Source organism: Copadichromis virginalis, linkage group LG6, assembly GCF_057382275.1.
Source record: "Copadichromis virginalis isolate Kocher_CV1m ecotype Utaka linkage group LG6, C_Virginalis_male_GT1.1, whole genome shotgun sequence".
Classification (NCBI taxonomy): Eukaryota; Metazoa; Chordata; class Actinopteri; order Cichliformes; family Cichlidae; genus Copadichromis; species Copadichromis virginalis.
In genome coordinates, this window is record NC_140623.1 from 33352482 (window position 1) to 33376722 (window position 24241).

A 24241-nucleotide genomic window follows, 5' to 3' on the forward strand; every position below is an offset into this window, starting at 1 on the left:
GAACTGTCTCTCAATAAAAGGTAGCAGGAGGTCGTCAGATCTGGGGGTCATTTTCGTGGTGGACACAGACGAAATTTCGAGTTACTTTTCTCAAAATTCTGAATTAATTTCAAGTTAACAAAATTTATTAATTTAAAAATTTTTGAATTAATAAGTCGAAACTCAAAATTACGAGATATGGATACTTTTTTTTTTAGTGGCAGAAACGGGCGTTCATAAATAACAGATTAAATGCTGTGTTGAGGCTGTCATTTTTAGCATCTACATGGATGTTAAAATCACCCACAATAATTATTTTATCTGAGCTGAGCACTAAATCAGATAAAAGTCTGAGAAATCCGACAGAGACTCTGTGTAAGGCCCAGGTGGATGATAGATGATCACAAATAATCAGAATCAGAAATACTTTATTAATCCCGAAGGAAATTATAGGTTACAGCAGGCAGCACGCTAATGGCGCATGCGCACTTACAAAGGAACCCTCCGACCAAACTTTATACAAACATCACATTGGGAAGACATGTCAGAGAGGTAGGCTGATAGGAAAACTCACAACCACCGTGAGCTTCTCCAAGATGTTATCCAATTTTCGCTCAGTCTTAGTCTGAGTGTTCACAGCAGCCTCAAGCTTCTCCAAGATCTTATCCGTGCTGCGTTCAATGAGCCCATTTTGAGAAGTCATGACTCGTCCCATCGCTTCAATCACAGCAGGCAGCCTTGTGGGGTTTTGAACAGCCAATTCCACTTTCTTTAATCTTTGATAAGCCTGGGCCAAGCCAGCTCCGATCAGCAAGAACCCTGTTATCATGGTTCTGAAAAGGTAGATGTCTTCAATGTCCTCGATCGACAGTCCCGCCAGGCACACGGCCCTCCAGTTATGCCACCCGTCCATCATGTATCCGGCAGGGAACGTCCCTCCAGGACACTCAGGCTCACCCGAGCCCAGGTTCCTCGTTGAGAAAAGGGTGTCAATTGCATTCAGGGACTAGTTGATCAAATCCATAATTCCTATTTTAGGTTTTAGAGAACAGACTGTGAGAGTGTTCCAGGGCAAGAGTAGAAAAGTAGACGAGACTAGACAAAGACACAAGAAGCCAAGCAGGGAAGATAAGGGTAAGGGAGAGGAGAAAAGTGCGACCGCCTTCCTCAAAAGCCAAAGAAGAATGTTTTTTGAGTTTTGCAGCTGGGATGGACAAGGCTAAGCATCAGGCTTTCAAATGAATTAAAAGTCTGTCTTGGTCTTTGGTTGATTAACAGGCTGGTGAAAATAGCCCAATTTCTAGAAATGAGAGCAGCTGGGTACTGTCTCCTAACAAGACCAGGTTTCCTCCAGAAAGTTTCCCAGTTATCTAAAAAGCCCACACCGTCTTTTGGACATCATTCAGAAAGACAGCAATTTAAGGAGAACATAAAACTTTGGACATGGCAAACGTCAAGGAACACGGGTTCGAGTCTGACCCGTGGCCTTTTGCCGCATGTCTTCCTCGCTCTCCCTCTGCTTTCCTGTCGTTTCTTCACTGTATTTGTCTGAAAATTAAAATAAATGCCAACATATTTTCTTATTTCTGCAGTTATACTAACTCAGTAATATTTCTATACATCCAACCTTTTTTCTTGTACTTATCAGGTTTATATGGAGGGCTGGGTGTTTTATCTCAAATGTTTTATTTTTTTGTTGTGCTTGTCATGGATTAGTAAAGTTTCAAATGCATTAAAAATTCGACAAATTTATTAACCACCATAAACTTGAATAAACACAGAGCCAGTACCAAATTTTAATACATTTTAATCACTGCAGTGAAATGGTGAAACCCTTATGTCTGTTTTACAGAAAATTGTAAAAACAGCAGAATAACAAGACTTGAAATGTTTTTTGTTTTACTAGCCGATGCATCTAAAGAGTGAGTACTGATTGACCATCTCCTCCAAGCCCAAGCAGGTATCCCGGTATTTGTCAGTCTGACACTCTTCTGCTGTAGGCCAATACTCAACCCAGGTTCTCTCACCAATTACGTACTCGAATCTGAAAAGAACAATTGAAAGAAAAATAGTGTTTGTGTGACCAATCAGCAAAATACAGAATACAACAACTGTGATAAATATACACAGTTCAAGTTAATTACATTTATTCACTGAAGGTATGATTAATGAATAGAACTCTGAGATTAGTTTAAATATACACCACACACAAGCACAGCCAGACAAACAATATACTTACGTATTCTTTTTGTCATCTCGGTGAATATCTTTATCTGAGCCCATGAGAAGGTAGGTTTTTCCTTGTTCCAGACTTAAAGCTTCTCTGCAGTGTTGATAACTGAGAAATATGCGCTGTTTATTCAGTGGACCAACATCAAGACTCCCTGTAATTAAGATATGACAGTTGAGAGCAGTGATTTATGAATGACTGAATGTGTTGCTCAAACACAGTGCTGCTGTGTCCATATACATTCCTAGTTGTATCATCATAATACAGTATTATACAGATAATACTAGTATTTTGGCAATATGCCTATGCTGAGTATTAAATGTTAAATGAGAAAATGGGTATCAGCAAGACAAGCCACACTGACTTACTGATAGTAAATGGTGTCAACCACTAAATGTACCTCTTAGTACAAAAGCAAGCAGCAGTTTTATAAAATGCTCGATTTGTCCTTCAAATTGCCTATTTTTTTGTGGCTATAATAGAAAATAACCATCACTGCTATCTTAATGCCACAAAAAACAACAACTAGTAATTTCTCTTAAAATAGACGTTTAAAGGACGTAGGTACTTGCCTTCTTTGATGGGGTCCAGCACTTTGACTTTGTGACTGTCTGTGGATAACTCTTCTACAACCTCTTCCACCAGCACTTTGTAAGCTGTGGGCAGCCAAAGTATAGTTTTTAGCTTTTTGCATTACTATATCCTATTAAATAAAACTAAATGTAACCCATTTATGTTTGTTTACCAAAGTCTACTTTGCTGGTCTCTGTACTTTCACAAATCTTAGCTTGGCGGTCATCATTGGGGATTTTTTCCTTCTTCTGCATACTGCAGTTCTCTGTAAGTACACAATAGGGACAGGGTAAAAATGCAAAGCTGATGTATACATGTGTGTTGATAGGTGACTGCAGGTATATGAAGGTCGAATATACTATTTAAATCTCATTTGCTAAAATAGGCATCTTTTATAATTGTAGATTAGTGCATAGATCTAAAGTTACTAACAGCACAATAGCTAGTTATGAAAAACAAATGTACTTTCACAGGCCAGAATACTGCAGTGTGAAAGTATACCCAATGATTCAAAAGCTTGCAGAATCACCTTTAGCAGTAATAAGTATTTTTTTTTCTCTGAAATCAGTGTCTCACATCATTTGAGGAGTTTTAGGTTTGTGGGGATTTGCCCCTGTATAAGTCTATCATATTCCTGCCACAGCATTTCAAAGGGGTTAGGGTCTGGACATCGGCCCAGCTATCCTGTTATAGATTTGCTGTGTGCTTGTGTTTTTGTTAAGAACCAGTTTTCACCATGCTTTAGCTGTTGGTCAGACAGCCTCCTATGCGACTCAGGAATACTTGGGGATACACAGGAGTCCATGATTGATTTTTCATAACTGTATGCCAAAAAGGCACTGTGACACAGGATCAGCATATCCACAGCTTCAGGTGGCTTCCACCCACCCTCAGGTTTAACCAGTTCATTGTCAGGAAGAACTTGCACCCAAACAAAACTACATAAAAAACACATTTGCTCAAAATTTGACTATTAAAATGAAATCTTTACTTTAATCACACTTCTAATGCTGTGTTCTGTACCATTTAAAGTTATAGAAAAATGCATGAAAACATTTTAATTACTGTTGTAAAATAAGGTTTTTTAATCACATGTATATGATTGTGTTTACCTTCAGCACATGTGCATATGTTATCTCTACAGAGCTGCAGTAGTTTTCCAGCTTCCCTCTCTGGATGGTAGAATTTCACACAGCGTGTTTCTGCAATAAAAAAGAAGGTATTTCTCTATTATTTTGTGACCACTATGGTAGATATAACAATGTATATGGCAATGACAAATCACGCACACAAATGAACTTAAGTGACATCCCATTCTTAATCCATACGGTTTAATATGATGTCAACCCAACCTTTGCAGCTGTAACAGCTTCAACTCTTCTGGGATGCTTTCCACAAGGTTCAGGAGTGTGTTTATAGGAATTTTTGATCATTCTTCCCAAAGTGTATTTGTGAGGTCAGACGATGTTAGATGAAAAGGCCTAGTTTACAATCTCCATTTTAATTCATCCCAAACCTGTTCTATCAAGTTGAGGTCAAGACTGTGTTCAGGCCAGTACATGCTGCCCGTGTGTCTGTTCCAAGAAAGACCTCACCATTGTAACGGGCTGGTGTGATCCACACAGAAATGTGGTCACAATTGTGAGTTAAGTGTTGTGATATATGGAGATTATTATGCATGTTTTATTTTGCTGGTTTATTGGTGTAATTTAAATCCACAATGTCATGTAAGTTCCCTGTTGCCAGGAGAGTGTATAACACTTTGGACAGTAGGGGGCAGCAGCGTGCTTTGGGAACTGAGTCGGGTGCATAGCTGCCGTAAGCAGTGTTGCCAACTTAGCGACTTTGTCGCTATATTTAGCAAGTTTTCAGACCCCTTAGCGACTTTTTCTCTAAAAAAAGTCGCTAAAAAAAGACGTGAAAGCGAGTATCGCTTTTACTCTCAACAAGTAGCGGGTGCTGTAACGCAGTCAGTTCTTCTTTTACTCTTATGCTGTTTTGTATGGAAGCATAGAGCTGCCACCCAGGCAAAAGAAAAATACAAGTGTATCACGTTATAACGTGAAAAATTTATTGTTCTAACAATATACTATCATGTTTGTACAATATACCATCATGTTTGTACAATATACTTTTCACGTTTGAACAACATAATATCACGTTATTACAATATACATAATTATCACATTTGTACAATATAAATATTATATTGTACGAACGTGATCATATATTGTACAAACGTGATAGTATATTGTACAAACAGGAAAAGTATCTTGTTAGAACAATAAACTTTTCACGTTATAACGTGATACACTTGTATTTTTCTTTTGCCTGGGTGGCAGCTCTACGCTTCCGTAGTTTTGTGGATCACAAGGTTTAAAACTACTTATAAACACGCACACAAACACAAAGTAACTCCACCAGAGTGCCTATTTCGGGTCCAAGCCCGGGTAAAGGAGCAGGGTTGGAATTGTGACATTAAAAAAACAATAATTGCTAAAATAAATTTAATTTGTAGTTCTAAATAAACTCTAAATGCATTTAGGACGTTTTTTACTCACTTTATTTCTCTTCCACGATGTTATTTCTCTCTCCAACAAAATAGGTTACAATTAGATCAGCATGACCAATTATGCAAATTAGGCGATGACGTCATTTAGCGACTTCTAGCGACTTTTAGGACACCCAATAGTGATTTTCCTTACTGAGGAGTTGGCAACACTGGCCGTAAGTTTTCCATTCTGGCAAGACTGACCAGGCGAACGGCAGCGTGTCTCCTGTGTTCACTTTCTCTCCTGTTTTACAGGATCGTAATCTGGCTACGCGCCCATCATAGTGGGGCCTGTAACACTGGCATTGGTATCTACCCATCCCCGCACATGTATGTACGGACAGAGTAAAGCAGTGGAGACCTGGCTTGTGTGGGCTTATGTTGCTAATGTCAAATAAAGGTCTGTTGTTTGATTTAACTGACTGGCTTTGAGTTATCTGGCTAACCTCCACACAGTATGCCCGCTGGACCTGCTAGCTGCTCCTTCCTCGCCAGACTGCTGTTACACCATGTCTTGATGGACCTTGCATTGTGCACTATAGTGCAAAACCGGTGTGTTGAAACATTCTCATCCCCAAACTGTTGCCACAAAGTTAGGAGTGCGAAATTGTCTTTTTTTATCTGGAACTCCTGACAAACAACCAAACTTTAGACTTGGCACAATGTAGTCAGAAAAGTACAGCTGCTTGGCAGACAGCAGTTTGCATGTCTAGGTGCTTATTGGAACACCTGAAGGTAACAAAGGTAAGATGTTTATAAAACTCACGTTCATAGTATTCATAGACAGATACGGCTGCGGGTTGTAAGACGCCCACCGGCATTTCCTGTTTGATCCTAAAAGCAATTTCCTCTGGTCGTGTGTGAGAAACCTGGGAATTGAAATACAGACACACACAAAAGTGAAAAACATAAATAAACACCAGGGTAAAGGGGAAAAGGGGGGATAAGGAGAAAGATTGGTGTGATTTCCAACCTTGTCCAAGTAAATGATGAGTGAGCCTCTTTCTGACAGGACTTTGTTCATCTCATATTTTGATATGGTGCGGCCACGTCCTCTAGACAACTAGAGACACACAAAAAGGCCAATTTTTAAACATTAAGAGGTCTTATTTTTTTCTTTAACTGTAACCACATAACGTAATGTGGGTGTCTCTTCTTACCAAATCCAGGTCTTTTGTTTCAACAGCAAAACCAGTTAGTAAGCCAATATCCAAGATTGACATGCCTGCATCACGATCCCTGTTCTTATACCTGTAGAGAGAATGATAAGAATGATTCAAATGACAGCAGAGTTAAATGGACGGGAACAAAAAAATCCTATTAAGCCAAAACTATTTCTAAAGTGTAGTTTACATTGTACTTACATGACCTCTATCCTAAGTTTGTATATCTTTTCATCTGCATTTAATTTTTCTGAAAGAATAAGGAAAAAGAAAAAATGAGCACAAACAAATAAAATGCCATAAACTGAAGCAAACAGATTTAATGAGATAAGTAAAATAAAAAGAGGAGATAAAGGACATCAAAGTACCTTCTACGAGATCCACTTTGAGGGTAAAATTCTGGCAGTCACTCTCCCGTTCTTTGGGCTTAGCGTAATACAGTGATACCAACTGTTGCATCAGAAAAAGTGTGTTTTTATATTGTGTGATAAATAAGTCTTTGTAATACTGTTCTTTTAAGGTTTAAAAAGCCTTGTCTAGGATTCTGAAATGATCAACTAACAGATAACTTACTGTCACTGTTGCTTCTCCTGTTCCCCTAGCAGTCACTGTGATGTCCTGGTTTATATCGTTAATCTGTTGGGATTAATATGTACAAACACACAAAGATGTGTTTGTACATATTATGAGAAAAAAACAGAGATAAGCTCACTTCGCTCCCACTGACTGAATTTAAATTGCATTGAATGTCTGTTAGACAGGAAAAAAGGAAATAGACCAAAAAGCTTGCAGAGTGGTGAGATGGATTGCCAAAAAGACAGAAACACTAGCAGTGACTGTGTTTGTGTTGCTTCTTCTCACCTTAGACGTTCTTGTGGCATAGTGGTTGTTCTGATTGAAATTGTACTTTTCAGGTGCCGACCTTCCTGGCAACTTGATGTCCACATTCAGATCATACTGTGGTTCGTTAGCGTTGATCCAGTACTCTGCTACAGCTTGATAGACCATTATAGTAGCCTGGAGAGAAGAAAAGTGGGGGAGATAAAGAAAGGCAAAGGTTATAAGGTGGGATAATATGTATAAAATATCTGCCTATGATATCTTGATTGACAGGAAGTTTTGTGTTACCTGAGTTGATCCATAGCCTCCGCCCACCTTCTGTTGTGTGTTGAACCATCTCACAACACGTCTGGCATCTTCAAAGTTCTTTATTAAAACAGCAAAGGACAGGAGTAGAGTTCAAAAAAATATGGAAAACGTTTTTCAAAGGTACTTCGGAGTTTTAGGCTTTCTGTAATTAAAATCCAGTCCAGAAACTTGCCTAATGGAAGAAAACAGCAATGTTTTTCATAGTTCATAACAAAGCAATGTCTTATTTGTTTTCATTTGTGTTTGCACACAATAATAACACAACATAAAACTAAATGGAGAAATTTACATTAAATAAATGGTAATTCGAGTACTCTGGAATGGTCCGATGGTATTTTAATACTGTAGAATGAATTTTCAATGACCACATGTCGTTGGGGTGGTGGGGTTAGGTTAATTGGAAATGCTAAATTGAACATAGGTGTGAATGTGTGATTGAATGTGAGTGCGACTGGTTGTCCCCTGTCTATGTGTTAGCCCTGCAACGGACCTGCCCAGGGTGAACCCTGCCTCTCACCCTAAGCTGGGTTAGGCTCCAGCGACCCTGAAAAGGATAAGCGGAAGCAAATGGATGGATGATATAATTTAGACATGCTCACCTGAGTCTTGACAAGAGCAAGAAGAGCATAAGCTGTGGTTTCCAAAGTGTAAATGCCCCCTCTAGGTACAGGCCAGTGAGATAGCTCTGACAGACACAATCACACAAGTACATTTTTATTACTATAATATATCTTGACCACATCTACCTCAGTAGTAAATTTGTGAATATAGTAAAAATGTGAAGATACATATCATCTCTGCGCTTGGTTGCGCCTTAGTGAGTTTCTAAGAGAGAGAGTTTCCCCTGTAAAGAGAGTTCCTGTGGATCTGTAAATATTGCAACCCTGGACACACTAACTGACAATTCCTTTTGTTGTCATCTTTGTTTGTAACTTTACTGTAAATAAACTCACTGTCGCTATCACTGAACCTGTTCTGATGTGACCCAAGATGAACTCACATCTTGAGTCCATTTGCACCAACAATTAACGCCAAAAAATTATTGTATTTTAGCCTATGGTTATGTGACCTGTATTAGAGAAGGACAGGGCAGCAATTTAAAAGCACTGAAAATACCAGACTATTCATTTAACTAAGACTTAGAAAAAAATCCTCATGAACATAGTACAGTTTTTCCACTTGTTTTTTTTTTTTTTTGCAATGAACTGAAACAGTAAGGATCATAGTTTACATTTACTGATCTTGTAAACATTTATATAGTCTCAACTCTGTGTGTGTGTGTGTGTGTGTGTGTGTGTGTGTGTGTGTGTGTGTGTGTGTGTGTGTGTCTGTCTGCCTGTCTGTCTGTCTGTCTGTACAAACCTGGCGAAACAAACTTGTATAGGGTCTCTTTGTTGAATTTGTTTTCATTAGCCAGTGCATATGATGTCATAGCCACAGCATAAGGGTTGGTGACACTGGGCAGGCGCCTCTCCAGGTAGGCCACTGCTTTGTCTATACTGCCTGGGAGACTCTGGGCAGATGAAAAAAGGGGAAAAAAAAGGCAGATAATGAGTGACAGGACAACAAAACATAAAGAAATATAACATTACTATACTATTTTGGAATGTGGAGCATTTGTTCTTCGTCCTTTTGTGAGCCTCTCGAGTCTCATTAATTGAGAAAGTTAAAATTAAGAGTTGGACCACTCAGTATAACATGAGCAATGCAACAGAATTAAGGCTTTTGTATATCCAAGTCATGAAGAGGTGTAGTCTGAATATTTTATGTTTTTATCAATCTATAATTTACAAGATCTTCATACAGACATGACCAGAGAACATATTTGTGAGATTAATTTAATTCTGTCTGTTTTTGCTGGTCTGTGGTTTAAATCTTCAATGCAAGTGCAATAGAAAGTATCACGGTTTGATCATTTTAGATACTTTGTAACAACAATGTTTGCAGGTGAAATACTCACATTGACAGTGTCGGAACATATTGAGCGTGACTCTTGCATTGCAATGAGGCAGAAAGCTGTCATGGAGGCGTCTGAATCTAAGCCGGCCACATCACCCTACAGATGAAGCACAAACATATTATTATTATTTCTAACAGAACAGTTTTTAATATTTATAAAAGCTGATTGGCAGTTGTATAACTGGTTTCTCATTTAGTTATAAGTTATTTTGTATTTTAAGTATAGATGAAGAACTGGTATTAATGAAATCAGTGCACTCACATTCATTGTTGACTGCAATACAGGTGCAAATTCTTTGAAAACACCATCAGGTTGTTGTCCTTTGAGAATAAGGTACTTGACAGCATCACAGATCACATTATCTTGTATTGCAACCAGATGATGGGCCATTGCAAACACCTTGGCAACATAGGCAGTCAGCCTTATAGACAGGAAGAGGGGATACAATAGCTTAATATAATTTATTTGCCCTTACTATAAATTGGCTTTGCAAAATCAGAAATTAAAGCAGCATGTGCAAAATATTATGGATGAATTCATGGATGTTTGTGGGTGCCTCACCAGGTGCTAGCTGGGCGAGAAGGAAATGCAGCAAACGATCCATCCTTTTTACGGAAGGCCAACTCGTTTGTGTAACCTTGATGAAACAATTAAAGAAATAAAACAATCTTTTTACTTCACTGCTATTCAACTTGCATCTGACTCTTATCAATTAGAAACAATTTTGAGGAGCTTTGTGTGTTTATTGTGTTACCAAAGAATTTATGTACATCTGTGAGAGCCTACCAGTTTTTATATGTTGGAGAGCTTCATTACGTTTCTGAAAGCCCACAGTTTCCCATTGGTTGGTTTTATCCAAATACAAGGTTGCAATAAGAGGCAGGGTCATTGAGATCATGTTCTGCTCTCCACAGCCCGAGGGTTGTCTGATTAGAGTACCCATTGAGTTTCCGCTAATGGCATTCTCCACCAGCTGAGATACTTGTTCTCTCCCTGCATGCATACACATACAAAAAAGGTTCACAACACCCATTAAGGTAGTCAGTCCCGAATGTCAACAATAACAATATATAATAGAAGCTTCAGGGTGATATAGCCACTGAATCACATAAACTGCATAAATATTAAATATTTCTCACCTGTCACAGAGATCTGTGTGCTAGTAGGTGTGTTTGGAACCAAATCTTTCCTTTTAATTCCACTGTTAAGAACTTCGTTCTGTACACCATCTAAACAGAGAAAAAAAGGTTTTATTAAGGTGAAAATCAGGGTTTGACTGAATAATTAGAATCTAGCTTTTTAATAGATAAACTCACTTTCTCCTTTCTTAACAGGATCTAAAGTCACGATCTTTGGATGTTTAACCAGCACGCCCTCAGGCTGGAAAACAGACAAACATTGGAAGTCATCATTATTTTAGCAAAGAAAAGTGCAGTAGCTACAAAACAGGAAATAAATCCATAATTAAATTAAGTCCTCAACAGTTTGTCTTTCTCAGCCTAACTGCAGCCTTTATGACTAAACTCAGTTTAACTTTGCAGGCTTGATGTGTGAAGTGAACCTCTCTCGATGTGTGAGAGAAGTAGCCACAGCAGCAAAAATGCAAATGATGTTAGTAGTCAACTTACTATTGCAGCTATAAAATATGTACTTTGTAGTTGCAATAGATACTGAAAGTGTGCTGCTGAGAATAATTAAGTGACTGTAGTGGTTTACAATGTTATCATATGCACAGAGTATTTTTCCTTTAAATTCATAAAATATAACATTATCAATATTAATATGAAGCCAAAACCCTTTACAAAATCACAATATATAAACCACAAATACTGACTTAGCTTGAACTGTCAGCTCTATTTAAATTTCAACTAAACTGTTATCCATTTTTATGCATAATTACTAAACAACATTTACATGTGACTGTAAATGTAACATTTCTCCCAAATGAATACAGTGAACGCATTTCAGTAATATATGTCAATATTGATGATGACCATGATTTTTAGAAGTAAAATATGGATAAAACTGACCTACATTATCATAAGTAGTTTTTCTTTTGGCTGGGTTTTGTCAGTTTGCTGTTCAGTACTGATTGGAGTACTGTACTGGTTCTTCATCTTCCTATAGTCACACTTTAACTAAAATCCTTTTTTTACAAAATAGACACAAAAAAGCAATGAACTAAAAATGCATTTGATGAGTATGATTATTGTTAATATTTTGATCATTTCTAAGATTATTAAGGGACATTCTTTTGGCAGTGATAATCATGTAGTATTAGAACAAAAGTTCAGCACATATTGTTAGTCTACAAAATTATCAGTCTGATGTTTGGTCTGGGATTGAGCCAGACTCCAGTTATTGTTTCTGTCTGTTCCTTTTTGTGCCTAAACCTCAACAAACAATAACTTTCAAATTATTTTATTACTACCAATTTTAAATGGCCTTTTCACATTCAGATAAGAAAAAACATTTTTGTTTTATTTAATAGGGAATTGATAACGAACATATTTTTGGGCATCCAAATAGCAAACATTGGTTTTCTTACCACCACCCGCAACATCTTCATGACTCCATCATTGAGATATGAGTCCTTAACAGCTGCTTTAACCTCAATGCGCCGTTCTCCCTCCTTCATGGGAATAATGACAAAAGGTACAGATCGTGTGGTCTCGGGCCCAACAGTGACCTCCTGGCGATACCTACCACGTTTGGAAGCTGAACTACACACATGCTCCTCCTCAGTCAAATCAATGCGTACCTTTATAAAAGAAAAACAGCAATGACAAAGTTGGAGAAGAGATTGAAACGTGGTATTTCGAACTGGAAGAATACAAAGATCATGAATAAATACAGAGATTTTTAAGCATTCCATTAACTTTCTGCAATTTCATTTCTCCTTATTTATATAAAACTAAGTTAATAAACTCAACATGAAAAAGGGATCGTACTCTTCAATTTTAGTTGATGATAAACAAAATATGATAAGCCAACCTTAACTAAGGAAATGTAATCATCCTGGCAAATGAAAATGAAAATGATTTTAAGAACACAACACGAAAATGCACATGATAAACTCACAAGACGACACTTTTGAACACCACTGTGTTTCAGTCCAGTAATTACTATGGTTCTGTACTTACAGTGATTCGATCAGGGCTGTAGTTGTGGAGGATTGCTTTAATTTCTATCTGCTCTCCACGGACAGCAGAATAAGGCAGCCTGAGATCAATGAAGAAATCCTTCTTGACAATGACTTCAAATGGATCACCCACACAGATTCCTTAAAGAAAATATGCAGAAAAGAATAAAAATAAAAAAGTAAAGGGAAGGCGAAAAAAAAAACATATTTTAGTCACTGAATCCTCACCGTGAGTTCTTGACAGACTGATGCCGGTGAACTGCCAGGTTGTGATTGAATCTTGCAAAGGAACATTTCTCACAAATGATGTGGTGTCACTGAAACAGAGAAAAATGTTTACAGTCTGAGAGATGTTAAGATGTAACTTCATTTGTATGTGTTTGTGATTTACAGTCACTCACCAGTTAGGTGTGTTTCTAGGGCAAGGAGGCAATTTGATATCAGACCAGAGCCAACTTTCTGGGAAATTGGTGCGAGTAACAATTTCATTGCTGTCCATGAAACTGTTGTCTTCTCCTTCACCTGGATTTTGTTTAAAAATGATATAATTTTGTGAATTTTATGACACATAGTATGAATGAGATAACCCCTTCCCATTTTGTTTCCATCTCTTACTGCGAGCCAGTTTGAGGTCTTCCTCCCTCTTCTCTGCTCGAAGAGTTTCCACTGCCTTGCAACAGCGCAGGAAAGCATCACGGCAGCCTTGACCATCAACAATGTACTCGCTGCGGACCTCACAGGTGTATGAAAGGGGGGTTTCCTTCATGCCATCCAGACAACACTCAGATTCTACTGGGTCTGTATAATTTTTTACTGAAAAGTAAAGAAGAAAGTATAAGAACTGTGATTTACTGTAAAGTTAAAAACATATATTTTTAAATATGTCTTTTTGTAAACAGAAAATCTTGTAATGAAGTCAAAACCGTAAAATAAAAAAAATTCTTTTTGTCTGTTGACTAATACATAGACTGTCAAAAGTAAAAACTGGGATATGTGTGAAATTATGAATTAATATGTGGTTATTCATGTGTATATACATATATTTATATTTATATACTTACATAAGCTGCTTCTGACATCCATTACAGCAGCGTTGCGTTTCTTTCTGTTCGCAGGCTGGCATTTAATTTCTGTAAAATGCAACACAGACAAAATATACCATATCAAACAAGCCTGAAACTGAATTTGGTTTTTGTGTTACTAAAATAGGAAGAATATAACACAACCTTTTTTGTTGGACTGTTCAAAAACATGACAGAAATAATCATCATTCTTCAAGGGTTTAACAGTGAAGCCGAAAGAAAAGTATTAGACAATGGTAAAAGAGTGGGATGCTCTGTTGCTTTGTCACCTTGTCTATATGTGGTCTTTGCATCAGTGTTGGACTCAAACAATAGCCCAGCATCAAAGAAGACACCCATACTGTCCTTTCCTCCACCAGGTGTGCAGCCTGTGTCATACTGCTCTACTATGTCCCACACCTACAGGTTAAAGTACAAACACATACAAGAATGTAAATTGAACAGTAAACTTACAATAAGAGGACTCGAATATGGCTCACAAATCAAAAAAAAAAAAAGGGCTAAAAAATAAAAAAATGTCTTGTTGACATTGTAAATTATTACATTAAACTCAACTCACCGTCATATTTTTAGGTTTTTTTTTATTTTAGAGTCACAATAATCTGTCCTCCTCTCTACACACCCTCAGAGCAACAAATAAAACTGGGGACCTACGGGCCGTCTGGCGTATGTCCCAGCTAGGCATAGTTGTTCTGAGGCACAGGTTAACATGCTGTAACAACATAATAAGTTTCAGGTTTTTCGTATCCATCCATCCATTTTCTTCCGCCCAAGCCCAAGCAGAGAAGCCCAGACCTCCCTCTCCCCAGCCACCTCCTCCAGCTTATCCGGGGGAACACCAAGGTGTTCGGCAGGCCAGACGAGAGATATCATCGCTCCAGCATGTCCTGGGTCTGCCCCGGGGCCCCCTCCCGGTGGGACATGCCCGGAAAACCTCGCCCAGGAGGTGCCCAGGAGGCATCCTTGTCATCCTTCCGGTCACTACCCACAGCTCGTGACCATAGGTGAGGGTAGTGCCGTAGATCAACTGGTAAATGGGTAAGTAGTTTGTTCACCACAACAGACCGGTACAGAGGCCGCATCACTGCGATGGCAGCACCAATCCGTCTGTCGATGTCCGGCTCCCTTCTCCCATCACTCGTAAACAAGACCCCAAGATACTTAAACTCCTCCACTTGGGGCAGGGTCTCGTCCCTGACCCAGAGTGGGCACTCCACCGTTTTCCGGCCGAGGACCATGGCCTCAGATTAGGAGGTGCTGATTCTCATTCCCACCGCTTCACACTCGGCTGCGAGCCGTTCCAAGGCAAGCTGGAAGCCATCACCTGATGAAGCCCACCGGACAACATTATCTGAGAAAAGCAGATCCTGAGACCACCAAAGTGAAAGCCTTCCGCCACTTGGCTACACCTAGAAATTCTGTCCATAAAAATTATGAACAGAATCGGTGACAAAGGGCAGCCCCGGCGGAGCCCATCACGCACCAGGAACGAATCCAACTTATTGCCGGCTATGCGGACCAAGCTCTTGCAATGGTCGTATAAGGACTGAATGGTCCGTAGCAATGGGCCAGACACCCCATACTCCCGGAGCAACTCCCACAGGACCCCTCGAGGGACACGGTCGAATGCCTTCTCCAAGTCCACAAAACACATGTAGAGTGGTTGGGCAAACTCCCATGCGCCCTCGAGTATCCCATGCTAGAGGATAAAGAGCTGATCCAGTGTTCCACGACCAGGACGAAAACCGCATTGGTCCTCCTGTATCTGAGGTTCGACTAACAGATGGACTCTCCTTTCCAGCACGGACTCAATGTCCCCAGTCTCCCTCGGAATGCTGTTGAAGCTCTGTTGGAGGTGTGCGTTGAAGATCTCGTGGACCGGGGCCTCTGCTAGACGTTCCCAGGACACCCTCACTGTACGTTTGGGTGCGCTGGGTCTGTCCAGCGTCCTCCCTCGCCACCTGATCCAACTCACCAGCAGGTGGTGATCAGTTGACAGCTAAGCCCCTCTCTTTACCCGAGTGTCCAGAACATATGGTCACAGGTCTGGTGATACGATTACAAAATTGATCATCGACCTGTGACCTAGAGTGTCCTGGTGCCACGTGCACTTCAAACACTCTTATGTTTGAACATGGTGTTCATTATGGCCAAACTGTGGTTTCCACAGAAGTCCAATAACAAAACACCACTCGGGTTCAGATCTGGGAGGCCGTTCCTCCCAATCACGCCCTTCCAGGTCTCACTGTTGTTGCCCACGTGAGCATTAAAGTCTCCCAGTAGGACAACAGAGTCTCCAGGTGGAGCATCCTCCAGTGCCCCACTCAGGGACTCCAAGAAGGTTGGGTACTCTGAACTGCCGCTCGGCGCACAAGCACGGACGACCGTCAGGACCCGTTCCCTGACCCGAAGGCGAAGGGAACAAACCCTCTCGTCCACTGAAAGAAACCCCAACATACCAGCAGCAAGCCGAGTGGATACCAAGATACCCACCCCAGCCGGACGCCTCTCACCCGAGGCAACTCCAGACTGAGACAGAGTCCAGCCCCTCTCCAGGAGAATGGTTCCAGAGCCAGGCCATGTGTTGCGGTGACCCCGACTATACCTAGCTGGCACCTCTCAACCTCACGCACTAACTCAGCCTCCTTCCCCATCAGAGAGGTGACATTTTTGGAATGTATGCAATACGTAAATTAATATGAAATCCAATATGTGCAATTTGTTTACTGTAGCTAAACAATTTACAAAATATAAAAAGCAAAAAATAATTGAGAAATGACCTTTTTCTGTGTCAGGCGGTGCTTGTTGTTTAGGACGTAGACACCTTTGTCAACTGCAACCAGTCCCACTGTGGCCTCTGGATTTCCTGTGACTTTCAGACTAAACATCTTGCGAGGCTCATAGGCTGGAGCAGGTCGTGAGGATTCCAGTTTCAGCTAAGTGAGGGTGACATGCAAATTTGTATATGTTAAAAAAATAAGCACTACTGTAGAAATGAGTAACATTTGTGCATTTTGGCTGTAAAGATTCACTCTTTCACAGCTCTTGAGTCTCTTACAGTGCCCATGCAGGTGTCTTTTACATCCACCCAAACAGAGTCTGATACCACTTCATTTGAACTTGTATGATAGTATGCTATGATGCGGAACGATGGCAGCATTTCTTTGGTGATTGGTTGTATCAGGGAAATCAGTACTTGGCCTCTTGTCTTATAACGGCCGTATTTCACTAGCTGACCTCTGCTCTGGATCTGGGGAAATGAAAGATTTGCATATTAATACCTAACACCTTAAGCACACATGTATGTACTATGACCAGTTGTTGCAGAAAAAATAGCTATATATACAAAAACAAATAAATACGTCTCTCACCAGATATGTGATATCATGATTTTGATTTGGCTGCTGGTTGAGATTGAGGTTGATTTTTAGATTGTCTGATATTTTCAGCTCAGCTGAATCCACACCTGCAAATATGTTTCAATAAATGTTATAGTTTGAACACATCTTTTAGTGCCTGTTTCACACAGTATACTTCCACTTCTACCTACAGTAACAATCTTTATTCTTTTACTTGATGCAATGCTTCTTCAAGATTTTTCTCACCTATGTGGATAAAAGTCCTGGTCTTGCTCTGGTACGGTCTTGCTGTCATCTCTGCTCTTGCTTGTTTATCAGGTGTAAGAATGTTGTCATTGGTCACTGCCTGTAATTAAAGACACACACACATAAGCCATACTAAGCATAAGACAAACATTCATGTGCTTTCATTTGCAAGTATACAAGGATCAGTCAGGACCTGTAATTAAAGCCCAGCAAACATAACCAATGAGCAACAAGTTAAATTATGTGATAAGTAAGTGATAATCTTTATTGCTTGAGGGCAGCATTTGCGTGAGCAAGCGTTAAAGTGAGCCAGAACAATCCAAAATAGCATTCTGGCAGCCACTGTGCTGCCCTATTATTATTATTAAAAGTTATTTTTAATGCTGTCATTCTTGTTTTTATTCTAAGTAGTTGCAGTAGTAGTGGAAGTAGTGTTGTTTTTGTTGCTGGGGGTTCTTTTTATAGCTTTTTCAGAACTTTAAACTTACAGTTATTCTCAGCTCAGCTGCATTTCCTTCTGTATTGATGGTGAGCCGAGCCATGCCGTTAGCTGCAGTGAATCCCCTGACTGCCCCAGGATTAATCACTACTGGAACGTTTTCTGCTGGTGTTTCATCAGGATTTAAAACTTCAACCTAACATCAGACAAGAGAAACTGAATCATGACCAGTGATGGGCAGTAGCGCGCTACTTGTAACAAACAGCATTGTTACAGTAACGTGTTACTTGTAACGCATTACTGTAATCCGATTACTTTTTTCAAGTAACGCGTAAAGTAAGGGATTACTATTGCAAAAACGGTAATTAGATTACCGTTACTTTCCCGTAGGAACGCTGCTGCTTTACAGGTGAAAATAGAGCAACAGGACCGCTAGTCTTTCATTTTATTTATTTTCTGCTGTGTTTCACTTGCATCTATTTGAAAGACTGAGTGTAAACACAAAAAACTATTTTTTTTAATGTGCTGGAATGTGCAGAAAATAGGTTTAAATGTTAAACAAATTTCTTCCAGTCAGAGAATGTTACATATACTTTAATTTTTGCTTGATGCATAAAGTTAAAAGATTAAAACTAATAAAACAAGTTTTAAAAAGAGACTTTTCCATTTGATTACATTTTGTATGATGGATTATGTAGAAAAAGTAGAATTGAGCTGAAAGATCTATTGCTTTATCACCTGTTCAGGTTGTAAATAGTTTTTTTAAAAAGTAACTAAGTAACTAAGTAATTAATTACTTTTGAAAATAAGTAATCAGTAATTAGTTACTGATTACTTTTTTCAAGTAACTTGACCAACACTGATCATGACACTTTGTAAAGCAATTATAATTTCTTCAAATGACACAACTGACATATCAAATTTATGACTTCACCGTGTAACATTATATCAGACTATGTAAATGTAAATTAGTGCTTTACCACAACATCGAAGGACATTCCTGGCTTGAAATATTTTGGAGTTCTTTTAAAGTGGATCGTATAGGGTGATGTAACAATCTGGATACCTCTCAGCTCGGCCTCCACCATTTCACTACCTGTGACAGGGTACAAGAAAATAATTATACATACTCACCAAAAATTGTCAGGATTCATAAAAAATAAAACAAAAAACAGTAATTTTTTTCTTACCACTTTCTGTCAGCACACTGACAGATACAAATATGGCGCCCCCTACAAGGCTGTTGATGTCCCTCTCAACTTTTGTTATGTGTTCCCTCCTCAGTGTCACCTCTCCTTCACCATTTTCAATCTAATTCAGCAACATGACAATGTTTATGTAAAAATATGTTCTACACTTATAGCACAATAATACAGTTTCTGAATAGTAGGAGGTATTTAAATTCTTATGTCAGCATTGCTTTATATGGAAAGGCTAAATCTTAAGTATAAATATGGGCTCACCGGCACTCTCTGAAGAGAGTCTGGAAAACTCTGCTTACTTTGGTCCTTTTTGATGACCCCAAATACCACATAGGCTGTTCCATCCACCTCCTGACCAAACAGATACCTTAAACCATGAAATAAAATTGTGCTTGTTAACAACCAGTTCGAACCCAGGTCAAAATGTAACAACAAACGATCACATATATACTACTTAAATCCACAAAACAATTACATACGTAGCTTTGATTCTGACAGTGAACTCTCTGCTGTTCACGTGGAAGAACTGTGTTAATGGTGTCAGTTTCACCTCAAAACTGGGAAGAACTGCAAGATTAAAATATTTTCTTTGTCAAGTTCAAATTGCTATTTGTATGGCACATTTAAAAACAGTAAAGAAATGTTGTGCAGGTACTGTACAGATAATGGGATGCTCACCATACTCTTTGACCTCAAATTCTGCAGAATAGATTTGCTGTGGGTTGCTCTGGAATTTTGCCACCACTTTCCACAGTCCAGGACTACACACACACACACACACACACACACAGATTGCGAGAGAGATATATATTAATCAATCAAATAGTCCAAGCATTTATAAAACTCAAGGCAGCACATTAATCAGACTGCAGACTATATTCTACACACAGGATCTAATTAGACTACAATTGCCAAATTATGGAAGTGTATAAGTTATGCATGATTGATTATATAGTAAAAATAATCAATGTAGCACATACTACCCTTCATAATATACACTAATAATAATAATAATAATAATAATGTGGCCAGCTGAGTATTCTTAACAGCAAAGCACCCATGCAAAAGTTAAACTTGCTGTTCTACAAAAAAATTAGATAGGGGGAGATCTTTATTGGACACTTCAGCTATACTACACTGTGCTTCAGATGGTCAATGACTACATGTCTGAACTGAGTCATGGTTCGAAATTCTTTCCATCAACAATAACTGTCAGTGAATTTATACTGCAGCATCAACAAGAACAGTTAAGCGAACAGATAAGAGTCACATAAACTTAAACAAAAAACAACGAGCATCTTAAACAGAAACACATATTCGAAAGGCATGATGGGAGATAACTAGCCACTCCCACATGCCACAATAATGATAATAATAATCACAGTAATAATAATAATACTCACCTAACAATTTCACCAAGCTGGAAATCTCCAGAATGAATACCTGATTTTAGAGCGACTATATCAAGTGGTAAAACAATGCCTTCAGGTGTCTGGAAAAAAAATAAACCACTATTAACAGTGCAATGCTAGTGCACTAGTATTGCTAGTGGTGGTTTTGGACAGTGTATTAGTTTCCAAACTAATATGTAAATGACAATATAAAAAAATTCAAGACAAAGTTGATGTATTTTGGTTGTTTTGTTTCTTTGCAAATAAAATATTTGTTTTCCTTGCATAATGTCACTTTCAATTCTGAGCCCATGAAGAATAAAACACAATACCACAAACTCAATGGCAATGGAAGGATCAGATTGGGCTGCTTCATCCCTCTCTACAGGCTCCATCTGGGGTGTCAGTGCAAACATCCTGAAATGAACTGAAGGGAAGAGAAGATGTTATTTTTGCTGCTCGGGCAGTGATGTATACATGTTGGGAGGAATATTTAATCAAGAAGTTCAGTTTAGTAATTTCATTTAAGGTCATTCATTTAAAATGTGTCTTAGTCAAACTGAGGGAAATATGTGATTTTTTTTTCCTTTCAAATCTTCACTGAAAATAATTATCAAACCTTTTTCAAAGGGACTGCATGGACTACACAAAGCAGCTTTCTAATTTGTGTAAGGTGATGCCATAGCCACATAATTACTGTAACAAGCAGTTTTTTGTCTCAAACTCAAAACTAAATTATTGGAGCAGCACCATGTTTCATTAAGTTTATTGAATGGCCCTGAAAAAATATTGAATCTGTATTAAATAAAATAAAGGTAGAACTATGGAAGCATGGAACACACGACACGGGAGCTCTAGTTTTCCATTCCAGCTTTATTCACCTCCATACATCAACTGAGCACATCACACCCAAACACAACAAAAACCCCTCCTCTAAGCTTGGGTTTGAGTGGAGCCCTCTAGTGGGTCACCACAGAACTACCCTTGTGTGTGCTGTTTCTCAGTCATGAGGTAGCGGTAGACTCACCTTTGCTGTTTGGTGTATAAAGGGTCTTGTCTGTCTGAATGAAGATGTAACCAGACTGGAAGGAAACCATGACGACTTTCTCCAGGAGGCGGTCGGGGAACTGAGCCTGTAGGTACACGTACTGCTTCGCGTTGGGATCTTTACTGAAGTCTCCTGCAGGGATCTGAAACCAGTATGAAAAGTCTATAAAGACTTGGATGGCATATTCAATGATAATTGAATATTTAATGAAATAGAAATCACAACAATATTATCATACAGTAAACAAATAATTCAACTTACCGTTACTTTCCCAAGCTGCTGAAAGTTATTTGCATTGTTGAGGGTCACAGATGTTGTTGCCAGCCTTTTAGTTTTGGTTGGATGGTTCATCACATTGATTTCAACCCTAACGTCTCCTCCAGTGCAGTCTTGACACTCCACAAAGATGTTTTCTGCAGTTCCCACCCGCAACAAGTTTGGGGCAGACATCACTTGCCTGCAGAGTGGTGGTAACATAGAAAGATGTTAATGATTTTAGTCTCTGTGTAGATAAACACATGCTGTTACTGACTAAAGAATAAATTATTTATTTATTATGTTATATGTTCATTTTAGACACTATGAAAAACATGTTAATAATTGCTGAAATAATTATTTTTAATTATTTAAAACAATTAAGTTTTCAATTTTTATTCACGTATTTATTGTATAATAATAAATGACCGCGACCGTGGCTCAGGGGGTTGGGAATCGCATCTGTAACCGGAAGGTCGCCGGTTCGATCACTGGTCTCTCTGTCCTGGTCGTTGTGTCCTTGGGCAAGACACTTTATCCTACCGCCTGCTGGTGTTGGCCAGAGGGGCCGATGGCGCGATATGGCAGCCTCGCTTCTGTCAGTCTGCCCCAGGGCAGCTGTGGCTACAACTGTAGCTGCCTCCACCAGTGTGTGAGAGTGAATGAATAGTGGTATTGTAAAGTGCTTTGGGTGCCTTGAAAAGCGCTATATAAATCCAATCCATTATTATAAAGGTTTTATGACTGAAGACTATAACAAAAAAGTATTTACCAGCTGTTTTCCTATGGGACCCTTAAAATTATTTTAAAAATAGCTCACATTTTTAAATGCTTTATATGTAAATGTTGCATTGCAGCCTGATGTCTGACAATGTTGTTGCGTCTGTCTTTCTTATCCTCCCTAGCTGGTGTCTGATCTTCTTTTCTGTGCCTCTTTGCTGACTTTATGAACGCCCAATTAGGATAACTGCATGTTTTGAGTGCTTCCTTTACACTGGTCACTGTGAGCGACCATCTTTGAACAGAGGCGGTGGTTTACGACACCAACTGCCTGCCATCTATAATCCAATTTTGAATACCCTCCCAGACGCCTTAACGCCCACTCACATCCTGGGCCATCTGACCTCAGGAAATCGCATGATAGGGTGGGGCCAGGTTTCACAATGAGCTCACCCGAAACCCTGGCTGATTGTGACCCACACCCTGTTTTCACACCTTGGCTCATGTGATTAGGTAGAGGATCATCAGGGGTCTTTTTGTCCCTCTTTGGGGGGGAAACTCCAACTGGCTTTAAATGTGGGACTCTCCGCCATTTGACCTTAGAACTGAAGAAGCTTCTCGGATGAGAGGCGAAACATCTTCAAGCAACTTAAAGAAGTCCAGATGCTTTTCTTTCCAAGCTCCTTAGACTATGATGACCTGGATGACTGGTCTGTGATGACCTTCACAGACAATTTAATTTAATTTAATTTAATTTAATTTAATTTAATTTAATGCATGAATTAACCCTTTCACTCATAGTGGTCACTACAGTGGACAGCTATTCAAAGGCTGTTTTCTTGTATTTCTGTCAGTGTTGATGGTATACTTCCATATAAACCAGTACATTGGATACTGATGTGTCAGTCCATACCGTGTCACCCACTGGTTGTTTAAAGTTACTGTATGGCTGTATGGCGTGTTTCATTGTAATTATTGTTATTTAACTTTGTCTTGCATGAATTATGATAGCCTTGATCAGGATTTTTTCTTAAGCATGAATTATGACAACCTCAATCAGGATTTTTTTCTTAAGATGAATTATTCTAATTCATCTTTAGGCATGAAAAGATGAATAAAAATAATTAAGAAAAAGTCCTGATTGAGGTTGTCATAATTCATGCATGAAATGATTAATCATAATATTGGATTGCACCCAAAACACTTTACAATGCCACTATTTATTCACAAACTGGTAGAAGCAAGCTACAGTTGTAGCCACAGCTGCCCTGAGGGTGCCATATCACTCCATCGGCCCCTCTAGCCAACAGGAACACAAAGACCAGGACAGAGAAAGCAGGGGGATCAAACCGGAGCTTCCCAATCCCCTGAACCACGGTCGCCCCTTAATTCAACCTTACTGGGAATGTGTAAAAGTACAGCAGGTCTACTTACAATGAGGCTCCATCAGCCACAGAAGTGAGAGAAGCAAAGGCCAGAGAGGCCAGCAGCAGCAGAGTCCTCCTCATTATCCCGACCCTTTTCTGCTGCTAAAGTAAACCGTGGCCGTGCGGCATCCTTCTTTTATTCACTAACCTCCCTGCACTCCCACAAAATGTCTATTCATCCTCTTTCCAATCACACGTACACACAATTTCCCAGCAGCAGGTTGGGAAACAGTTTAGACCTGATTATCTCTTCTCTAAAGAAACAAGTAAACACTGGAAAATCAATACATGTTTACATGTTTAAATTATGTCTTACCATGCAGTT

General features: G+C 39.2%; 1 protein-coding gene across 1 annotated transcript; it reads right to left on the reverse strand.

Moving 5' to 3' along the window:
• Positions 1 to 1769: 1769 nt before the first annotated feature.
• On the reverse strand, positions 1770 to 24038 carry LOC146708209 (complement C3-like). Its single transcript, XM_085459976.1, has 43 exons — positions 23924 to 24038; positions 21776 to 21971; positions 21494 to 21656; positions 20799 to 20893; positions 20479 to 20567; positions 19754 to 19836; positions 19555 to 19642; positions 19337 to 19442; positions 19064 to 19184; positions 18854 to 18969; positions 17923 to 18069; positions 17435 to 17534; positions 17201 to 17295; positions 16888 to 17079; positions 16610 to 16765; positions 14099 to 14228; positions 13809 to 13877; positions 13363 to 13560; positions 13149 to 13269; positions 12976 to 13064; positions 12749 to 12888; positions 12154 to 12366; positions 10922 to 10985; positions 10745 to 10834; positions 10392 to 10598; positions 10167 to 10242; positions 9867 to 10026; positions 9606 to 9701; positions 9008 to 9158; positions 8245 to 8330; positions 7625 to 7702; positions 7358 to 7513; positions 7070 to 7132; positions 6865 to 6946; positions 6698 to 6746; positions 6494 to 6584; positions 6307 to 6396; positions 6100 to 6202; positions 3895 to 3984; positions 2955 to 3047; positions 2782 to 2865; positions 2219 to 2363; positions 1770 to 2023 (listed from the first exon to the last, which is right to left on the reverse strand). Exons 1-43 carry the CDS (start codon positions 23995 to 23997, stop codon positions 1882 to 1884), a joined length of 4977 nt encoding a protein of 1658 aa, XP_085316102.1. The 5' UTR covers positions 23998 to 24038; the 3' UTR covers positions 1770 to 1881.
• Positions 24039 to 24241: the final 203 nt, after the last annotated feature.

Coding starts and splice junctions, on each gene's coding strand:
- LOC146708209 (XM_085459976.1), bottom strand. CDS start 23,997: ATGAGGAGGACTCTGCTGCTGCTGGCCTCTCTGGCCTTTGCTTCTCTC. Junction 21,972..23,923: donor GTGGCTGATGGAGCCTCATT/GTAAGTAGACCT, acceptor ACCACTCTGCAG/GCAAGTGATGTCTGCCCCAA. Junction 8,331..9,007: donor ATACAAGTTTGTTTCGCCAG/GTTTGTACAGAC, acceptor TGTGTCTGTCAG/AGCTATCTCACTGGCCTGTA.